This window comes from Ictalurus furcatus, chromosome 27, assembly GCF_023375685.1.
Source record: "Ictalurus furcatus strain D&B chromosome 27, Billie_1.0, whole genome shotgun sequence".
NCBI classification, from domain to species: domain Eukaryota; kingdom Metazoa; phylum Chordata; class Actinopteri; order Siluriformes; family Ictaluridae; genus Ictalurus; species Ictalurus furcatus.
This window is the reverse complement of record NC_071281.1, coordinates 9,629,536-9,639,617: the sequence shown is the minus strand read 5'-3', so window position 1 is coordinate 9,639,617 and position 10,082 is coordinate 9,629,536. Positions and strand designations below refer to the sequence as shown.

Genomic DNA, 10,082 nt, shown 5'->3' with positions numbered 1-10,082 from the left:
TGGAAAGTATCCTGCCTCACGTTAATCACTTTTGAATAAAATCATCTGCCAAATGTCATTCAAAAGCTTTTCAATAAACAAATTTTCACATCCAAGCTAATCTATACGTTCATGACTGATGCACGAATCCAAAGAATCCAATGGATTTATTTCTGTTTGCACTGAATTCATTCACAGTAGTTACAAGGGGATACATTGTTTGTTTGGTTTTTTTTGTTTACCTGCTCATATTAAACAATCTGTATTCCAGCTTATATTTTCTCTCAAAGTAGAAAATAGGGAGGATAAGAATAGGTATTGCTTAGTTTATTTCTCTTTATCTGAATTCTGCCGTGTTGTGGATGCGCACCTGCAACAAGGTGGGTTATGACATCAGCACACCCTCTCAGAGAAAACAATACAGAACAGAAGGGACAAAAAATACTAAAGAACAAGAAGGGAATGAGACGTGAACATAAACATAAAAACAAAAAAAAAGTGAAGGGAAAAACAATTCAGTCATTCTGATTAAAAAATGGGGGGAAAAGAGAGGGGGGAAGCACAAGAGAGGGCAAATTGAACATATACATCATCATCATGCAGAGAAAAGCTGGATGTCTGACATGCAAACGGCAAATACGAGAACATAGCCATGAGCAGGACGATCCCCTTGGTGCCTTAAGAAACTCATTGGCAAAGTTATCTATTTACATCACATGGTTCAAGTGTTTTGATCTGTTTGAACACACACTATGAGATTTAAAAAGTGACAAATAGCAAGAGTTCATAACGTTATACCCGCCCCATCCCGCGTAGAGGCTAAGTCTACATTCTTAAATTACTGGTAAATAATTTAACATATACTACAAGCTCTTTTTCTGCTCAAAGCCAGAAAAGAAAGAGTGCTTTGTTCACAAAATTCAGATGAGTCCTAACAAATGACAAATGACAACAAAAACAAATGCAAACAATTTGACAAATAGCTCCGATACGAACACTAAACTACTCGAATTTGGTTTATAAATAGTCCCAGCTGCATAAATTAACAAACAATAAGAACAAGAACAAATAAAAACACAATGATAAATAAGTTATAAAATTATACACAATTATGGCCAAAGTTCTCTGAATCCTGCAGATGCTTCTCCAAAAAGATTTTTTTTTTTTCTTCAAAAATGCAAAATGGACATCAAAAGTAAATCATTCTGCATCATTTCATTCAAAGGTGACAAAATATTTCATCACTACATGGAGAGAAAAAAAAATGGCAACATAATCAGTCCAAGCAGAGTCACAACTAGACGAGGTTTACATAAAGAACATACTGTATTACAGGCTGTACAAGAGAATAGAGCATTTACTGAAACATTTCCCCTTTCTGATCCCATCCCAAAGCACCCCGGAATAGGCTCGGCCATATTATTTTCCAAATAAGATTTCAAAATCTTGTACAGCAATGACACAGAGTTCATAAAATAGTTCAATTCTGTCATTCATAAAGAAACACTACATCGAAAAGAATTACAATCTAACGAGAGTCCGTGTGGGCTGCTCCTCAAACGCCTTAATGTCCACTTCACCCTCTGCTTCTTCTTCTCAGTGTGTGAGTGTGAGTGAGTGTGAGTGTGTGTGTGTGTGTGTGTGTGTGTGTGTGTGTGTGTGTGTGTGTAAAAGGGATAAACTACAGCCAATAGAGAGAATACAGAGATTAAAGGAATATGAAATGCCATAAAATAAGAATTGCAACATTTGTAGATTAGATTTTTTTTTAAGGCGTTTGTCAATTTTTCAGACAGATGTAGCTCTGAGTAAGAGAGAAGAAGATGAACGGTGAATGAATCACGTTGGTTTGGTGCGAATCGGTGTTGAGGAGCATCCATCCGTAGCTTGTACTTGCTGTGTAATGTGCCTTCCATCAACATACTGTACACGAAGCTCATGCGAGAGCAGCAGTCGGGTTCTAACACGTTTTCTGGATAATCCCTGGCAGCAGAAATGTGCAAAAGGCATCACAAAATGGAACAGAAAGACACAAGAAACATGAAATGCAATGCAAGAGAGTAATAAGACATTTTGGTAAAGAATCAAAGAACATCTGGATGTGCCTCCAATTGATGTTCTACTGCAGGAATCATCCCAAGGTAAAAAAACAAAAAAAACAAAGTTCATTAAGGGTTTTGATTGACTTTTATCAAGTCAAGACTGTTGTGGATATTTATTTAGAAATTAAAGAGTGGACTAGAAAAAAATCTAGTCATCTACTAACACTCCTGGTTTTAAGGCTGCTCCTGTGTCCCGAATGAAGGTATCACCCTGGTTTTGTCTTTGCTCTTGGAGGCATTAGAGTCGGACTTCTGCTGCTTGGGCGTGCCGGGGGGCTGTGACACCTGCCCGGACTTCTCGTCTGAAAAGAGCTGTTTAATTACGTCAAAGAAGCTAGTCAACGGGCTGCCTGGGTACACACCGGGAAGAGAAGAACGACAGAAAGAGAGAGAGAGAGAGAGAGAGAAAGAGAGAGTGAACAAACAAATGAACAATGTGGATCACGAGGAAGAGGACACAATGAGAGTGAGGAGACAAGATAAATGAGAAATGTAAAGCCTCGTCACACTCACACTCTCTCTCTCTCTCTCTCTCTCACATACACACGTAACATAGAATCACAGTCTCATCATTCCACAAAACTGAACTATGTCATGAGGCTTTAAACAGTCCCCCATTTGATCTTGTCTGGATGAAATGAAAATAAATGGCATTGTAACTATTCATGTTGACATTTACGGTAGGACCCAGTAAACAGTGTTATCAGTGCAGGCTTTACTTTTGCTTTTATAGTGGTATGTTTGTTTTCAGGTGCATTCACGGTCATGCATTCATGAGATTGCCCTTTAAAGAAATACGTCACTGATTTTCAGCCTGCTCCCTAACCAGTGCATCTGTAGTGTATATCTATACTGTATATCTGTACTGTACCACACACACAAGAATTTTGACATTTTTCAATGAAAAAGAAGAAAAAAAGAAGAAATGTTTACACAAAATTCACTCATTCATTCGTGCATTGTAAGTGCGTGCACAGTAAGTGCTTTATCCTGGTCAGGGTTGCAGTGCTTGAGCTCATGCAGACCTAGGGGCAATTAAGGATAATCAGCTATCCATCTACTGGCATGCTCCCTTTCAAAGGGAACTCGACGTTACGTTTAGTATAACACCTTCTCAGGGAACAGGGTTATCTGCGTAACCCAGACGTTTTTTAAGAAGTTGGAAGAAAAAAATGGTCACAGGGAGAACATGCCAAACTCCACACAGACATAAACTGAGCTTAGGATCAAACTGAGACAACTGTTACACTAAACACATAAATGTATTTAAAAACTTGTTTAAGTGAGTTTTCTGTGAGGAATTTGATTTTCTTTTGGAACAGTTTTTGACATGGCAGAGTCTTCAGGACATTCGACTTTGCAGTTTCTCAATATCATGCTTTTTTTTTTGTCTGATTAACTTGAAAACAGAGAAAAGAGAGATTTAGAGCAGAGTAAAACATGTTGAGGTTTGCTATTATAGGAAATAATCCATTTTGGGTGGTAACAGGAACTCTGCTTCACACTGGGCCACATACAGTTGATTGTTTTCCCATAATAGCATATCCAATGTGTTACAGTTACATTTATATAGTGCTTTTCTAGATAGATTGGTGGGGGGGTCTCTTCAACCAACACTAGTGTGTAGAATCCACCTGGAAGATGCGACGGCAGCCATAGTGCGCCAGAACGCCCACCACACCCCAGCTATTAGAGGAGAGGAGAGAGTGATGTAGCCAATGTGTTTTATTCCATACAGGATGTCAGTAGACATTCAACAAAATATCACCTGACTGTGGCAGTTCACTGGAATTTCAATGATAATTGGTGGATTATAATCACTTGATGAGCAACAATGGGCCATCGCAATACACCAATACCACTCGTCTATCTGATAAATTCATCGCATGTCTAAAAGGATGAATTATACAGATTTTATACATATGGCTTCTATATAAGTTTGATTTTAAATTGAATAACAACCGCCTTCCATTACAAATGAGTCTTAAGTAAACAAGTTTTCTTCATAAGGAGTCAGAAAAACTGTCCAATGGAATTCGAACACACGCTATAGATACACTTGCAGAAGTTCAAGATCAGGTTGAAAAACCCTGAAGAATTCCTTTAAGTGTAAATAGCAGTATTCTTTTAAAGGTGCAGTGCAACACTCCAACATGTCAAAACCAAACCATTCTGTACAAATGGGCAAACATTTAAGGGGGGGAAAAACAACATAATGTGTCTTAATAAAGCATCAGGCCACCATGAGGCATCAGAACAGCCAGGAAAAATACTTTTTTCAGTTGGTGTTTTGATGATGGTGGTGCAGAGCACTGGCTAACATGTCCCACTGTCTATAATCTCCCTTAGGTGATCAATTGGTCTGAGAGCTGGTGATTGTGAATGTCATACCATATATGGTATGTGGTAGGACTAAAGCTTAGGCTTGGACTTTTTTGCACACCACCCACTACCTCAGCCTGATGTTACACAGCAGATATGGCACAAACAACTACACACATCTGCACCTTATTCAAAATACAGCTGTAACTGATCTTTGCATCCCTTATAACATATTTTTTAAAAATATTTTTTCTTTCCTACCTGGTATAGAGCTAAATTCTGGTTTATGTACATTCTATTTTTATGTCACAGGCAATAAAGCATTTCACCGCACGCCGTACTGTGTATGGTTGTGTATATGTGACCAATAAAATTTTAATCGGAATTTAATTTACATCATTTTTATACTCATCAAATCATTCAGCGAGCACTTGTGCCCTGTGAATGAGCAGGGGATCATCCTGGAAGAGACCACTCCCATCAGGATAGAAATGTTAGGATTGGATAAAGGTGATCAGGTGAACTTCTCTATAAGGGGACAACTAAAACCTCACCACCTATAGAATAATATTCACCTATTTATATAAAACCTGGAAAATAAAATCAAAAAGTCTTCAAAATGTTTTGGGTGAACTTAGGACAGGCTATAATTATGAGATCTATATCGTGAGAGATCTCTCTCTCTCCCTCTCTCTCTCTCCCTCTCTCTCGCCTTTAAACTGTAGACAAGCGAGCACTACAGAAGATTGTTTCAATTGCAGCACTTGTATCTGTATCAGGCCTTTTTTCCCCATTGCTGCTGAATCTGAACTGCAGTCTTTTCACACAGTTCCATCTAACACCTAGAGACTCTTGTCCATTTGCTCTGGAGGAAAATGCCATGAATGTGCCGTGACCCAAAGATACCTACCACAAGCCAACCTTTCTGCTTATCCTCTGCTCTTTAAATAGATTAATTAATAAATGCTACTTTTATGCACTGTAATCATTTTTAGGCTACTGAAAGATGCTATACAAATCAAATGTATTATTAATACTGCTATCTAGCACAGCTGAGTCATTGTAGATGGATATGGTGCAATCCACTGGCCTCAGTGATACAACTGATTATTGTATGCGATTTAAAGCTACATTAATTATGCAATGCCTTTTGAATCATTAAAATTGTCACTGATCTCCTTGCAGTTTAGCTGATTATAGCAAGTAAAACTTGAATAATAGAACACGCCTTGACTCATTATATTCCTTGCATAAGATAAATGCTGGATGCAAGATATTTAAATATTCATAGCATAAACACGGCTCTAAAAGAGTGCAATGTTAATAGTGTGGCACTGCTTTATCTAACAAGCTGCTAGTTAAGTGGTTAAGTAGGTCACAGAGACAGCAATACCCTTCCAAAGCGTGTTTGAATCTTTACAGTGGGACATGAAATAGACAGCAAGTCAGCACAGGTTAACAACACAATTATAATCCAAAATACTCTAGATAAACTGAAATAGAGGCTTAGGATTTAAAAAAAAACAAAAAACTATCATAGTATTCTGAGAGTTCTGATTTAAAAAGCACTCCTTCCATAGACGGATGACTGAAAGCTCTAGTTGAGCTCGGCTGACTCAGAACCTGCACACTGCACCTTAAAGCAGAATGATGCAAGAATTAAACTAAGGCAGGAAAAACACCATAAAGTATGCATGAGTACCGAAACGCCTTTGGATGGGAGACTTTAAACTTTCATGAATCGAGACTTATGTGAGTGAAAGGAAAGTGTGCACAGATAAAGTGCTCATATTAAGATATAATCGTTATTTAAACTAGTGCTTGAAATAATAATAAAAAAGTGCTACATTCATTATAAATTAGAGAAATCTCTTACCACTCTTGGAATGTTTGCCTGTCAGATCAATAATAGACGTTATAATAACATAATAACACTATTACAACATGGTAATAAAACTCTCAGCTTCATTCACACCACTTAGCATATAATTATTTATGTCTTTTAAAGATACAGTCTGTAATAACAACAGTACTATTTTAAAGGTGTAGTTTGTAATAGCAACAACAGAATTTGTTTAAAGGTGCAGTATGCAATAATAACAGAACTCTTAAAGGTGCAACTTGACATATTTACAGTACAGGACGCCTTCAAAGGTGCAGTTAGTAATACTAACAGTACTCATAAAAAGGTGTAGTTTGTAATAATAGCAGTACTATATTAAAGGTGAAGTGTGTAATAATAGCAGGAATCTTTTAAAGCTGAAGTTTGGAATAATAACAGTACTCTTTTAAAGTTGAAGTTTGTAATAATAGCAGTATTCTTTTAAAGCTGAAGTTTGTAATAATAGTAGTACTATTTTAAAGGTGCACTTTGAAATATTAACAACAGAACTCTTATAAAAGTGCACTTTGTAATAACAACAAAGGTACTATTTTAAAGGTGCACATTGAACAATAGCAGGAATCTTTTAAAGGTGCAGTTTGTTATAATAGCAGTACTCTTTTAAAGGTGCAGTTTGTAATAATAGCAGTACTCTTTTAAAGCTGAAGTTTGTAATAATAGCAGTACTCTTTAAAGGTGCAGTTTGTTATAATTGCTGTACTATTTTAAAGGTGCAATTTGTAATAATACCAGTAATCTTTTAAAGGTGCAGTTTGAAATAATAGCAATATTCTTTAAAGCTGAAGTTTGTAATAATAGCAATACTCTTTTAAAGCTGAAGTTTGTAATAATAGCAGAACTCTTTAAAGCTGAAGTTTGTAATAATAGCAGAACTCTTTAAAGCTGAAGTTTGTAATAATAGCGGTACTCTTTAAAGCTGAAGTTTGTAATAATAGCAGTACTCTTTTAAAGCTGAAGTTTGTAATAATAACAGTACTCTTTAAAGCTGAAGTTTGTAATAATAGCAGTACTCTTTAAAGCTGAAGTTTGTAATAATAGCAGTACTCTTTAAAGCTGAAGTTTGTAATAATAGCAGTACTCTTTAAAGCTGAAGTTTGTAATAATAGTAGTACTCTTAAAGCTGAAGTTTGTAATAATAGCAGTACTCTTTAAAGCTGAAGTTTGTAATAATAGCAGTACTCTTTTAAAGCTGAAGTTTGTAATAATAGCAGTACTCTTTAAAGCTGAAGTTTGTAATAATAGCAGTACTCTTTAAAGCTGAAGTTTGTAATAATAGCAGTACTCTTTAAAGCTGAAGTTTGTAATAATAGTAGTACTCTTAAAGCTGAAGTTTGTAATAATAGCAGTACTCTTTAAAGCTGAAGTTTGTAATAATAGCAGTACTCTTTTAAAGCTGAAGTTTGTAATAATAGCAGTACTCTTTAAAGCTGAAGTTTGTAATAATAGTAGTACTCTTAAAGCTGAAGTTTGTAATAATAGCAGTACTCTTTAAAGCTGAAGTTTGTAATAATAGCAGTACTCTTTTAAAGCTGAAGTTTGTAATAATAGCAGTACTCTTTAAAGCTGAAGTTTGTAATAATAGCAGTACTCTTTAAAGCTGAAGTTTGTAATAATAGCAGTACTCTTTTAAAGGTGCATTTTGTAATAACAACAGTATTACTTTAAAGGTGCAGTTTGTAATAATAACATTACAGTTTATAATGCTGATCACCATTTCTAGACGTGATTATTATATTCCTTAGAAAAATGTGATTTGCAATTTACACACGCAACAGATCTGGTTACTCTCTTCAAGCGTTGACTATTTTCCAGCTCAGAAATTAGCGCTATTCCCAGATGCTCTGTCTGAAACATGGAGAAAATCGAAGGTTAATATTTTCACTGGAACCACAATTCATCTCAGAAGCAGCAGAGGGCACTAAATAATACAAACTGCACCTTTAATATTCCAATGCATTATTCTAGTATAATAATCCAATGAGTGCACTTCCTGTTCTGTTATCTGTGATCTGAACTGTTTCAGGATCAATTGTGATTTATCTTGGGTTTCGTGTCTTTGCTGTGCTGCTCTGTGATTACCAGTGCTCACAAGCCATTCATCCATCACATCATGTGCACGTGTGCTTTCAGCTACATGGGAGATGAAGTGAAGTTGCAGGGCTGTGACGGTGACAGAGGAGAGACTGGCAGGATGGTGAGATGACTGAATTCCTCATAACATCTTCCTCATTTTTATGGCCACACCTTAATATTACGTTTAGTTGGAATGTCATCTTTTATATACAATAAGAGATTAGAGGAATTTATCTCAGAGAAGCTACTGATACAGGTGTTGGGTTAGTCTAACCAGAAACAGGGTAGATTTTATTTTATTTATTTTTTATTTTTAACAGAAAATAAACTTTTTGCTGTTGTGTCTCTGCTTGAGCTACAAACAAGAAATGCTTAATACACGAGAACACAGTTCTTTTTCTCCGGCAGAAACAGCAACTTCAAAGTATTCAATTCTTAGATCAATAAAAGCCTTAAAAGTGACTGAAAACTGCATGTAGAAGAGCTTTAACTAGAACAGGCTATCATTTTAACCCATGTGGCCACTAGAGGGAGCTGTTATCAGGTGATTTGGCACAAGCACAAGCACAGCCATGTGATGAGACAGACAGAGATAAAGAACAAAAGGGAATTCCTCTCTTTCCTAATCCGTTCTTCGTCTCCAAGTGGACCCGGAGTGTGTCCTACCAATACGGCTTTTCAAAACTCCTTTTTCAAAATCCTTTTATAGAATTTATAGACTTTCATTATGAGGACACAGGGTGAGCTGTCACTCTAAAAGAAATTTAAAGGTAAATATCCAAATCTGTTCCAAATATGTGCCCATTGAATTTGCTGATGAGTGTGTGTGCACATGTGGGAGAGAGAGAGAGAGAGAGAGAGAGAGAACGAGAGAGAGAGAGCAAAAAAGAGAGGGAGAGAGAGAGAGAGCAAGAGAGTGAGGGAGCAAGAGAGAGAATGAATGAATAAGGGTTTCAGTGCGGTTCAGTGCTCTCGGCTGAGGTCAAATAGGCATTCGTCTCATCTTGGTATTAGAAACAATTTCAAATACTGAAAAAACACAGAAAACCGCAAAACAGAAACTACATTAAAGCTGAAGTCTGTAATATTTTAAACTGTTTTAAGAGTTGTGTCATAGTGCGCACTCAATATAATCTACATCATAAAAACAAGGATGCATAATATAACCATGAGCATTATATTAGATATTTCCTGATATTAGTGTTTTGATTGACATTTTTCTGGCCCGGAAATTAGTGCCATCTCTAGCTAGAATATGTGTATTTTCTTTAAAAGGCCACATATGACTCTTCCTCAGTTTTAAAAGACAGAAAAGTAAAAGACTAGTTAATATTTTAAATGAAACTGCAATTCATAGTACAGGAAGCAAGTGGCTGTAAAAAATGACCAAATGCTCCTTTAAGCTCTAATATACAGCAATTATAGTGTTTCTTCTGTCGGTATGTTGTATCCTGTGAAGGCTCTTATTCTCAATATACACACTGCAGAATACATCTCCAGTACATAAAACATTTCCAACACATTAAAACACCTATTTGACCTTGGTGAGTACAAGTGCTGCATTCAAGGTGCTGGAGCATGGTGGGCTGGACGCCATGCATGCGGCCGATGCTGTATCGGAAAGCAGGAGAGAAAGAGGTGAAGAGAGAGAGAGATAAGGAAAGACAAATAGAGAGAGAAAAAGGAGAGAGAGAGAGAGAGAG

At 36.4% G+C, this 10,082-nt stretch overlaps 1 protein-coding gene across 5 annotated transcripts in view; it reads right to left on the bottom strand.

Moving 5' to 3' along the window:
* Positions 1-163: 163 nt before the first annotated feature.
* Positions 164-10,082, bottom strand: part of brsk2b (BR serine/threonine kinase 2b) — a 184,598-nt gene continuing 174,679 nt past the window's right edge. For 4 of the 5 annotated variants that reach the window (XM_053617324.1, XM_053617326.1, XM_053617328.1 and 1 more), the window contains one exon: positions 164-2,431. In XM_053617324.1, coding sequence (XP_053473299.1) covers positions 2,256-2,431 — 176 coding nt within the window. In that variant the 3' untranslated portion in view covers positions 164-2,255. The remainder of the gene's footprint in view (positions 2,432-10,082) is intronic. The other variant, XM_053617325.1, reaches the window with a different exon arrangement.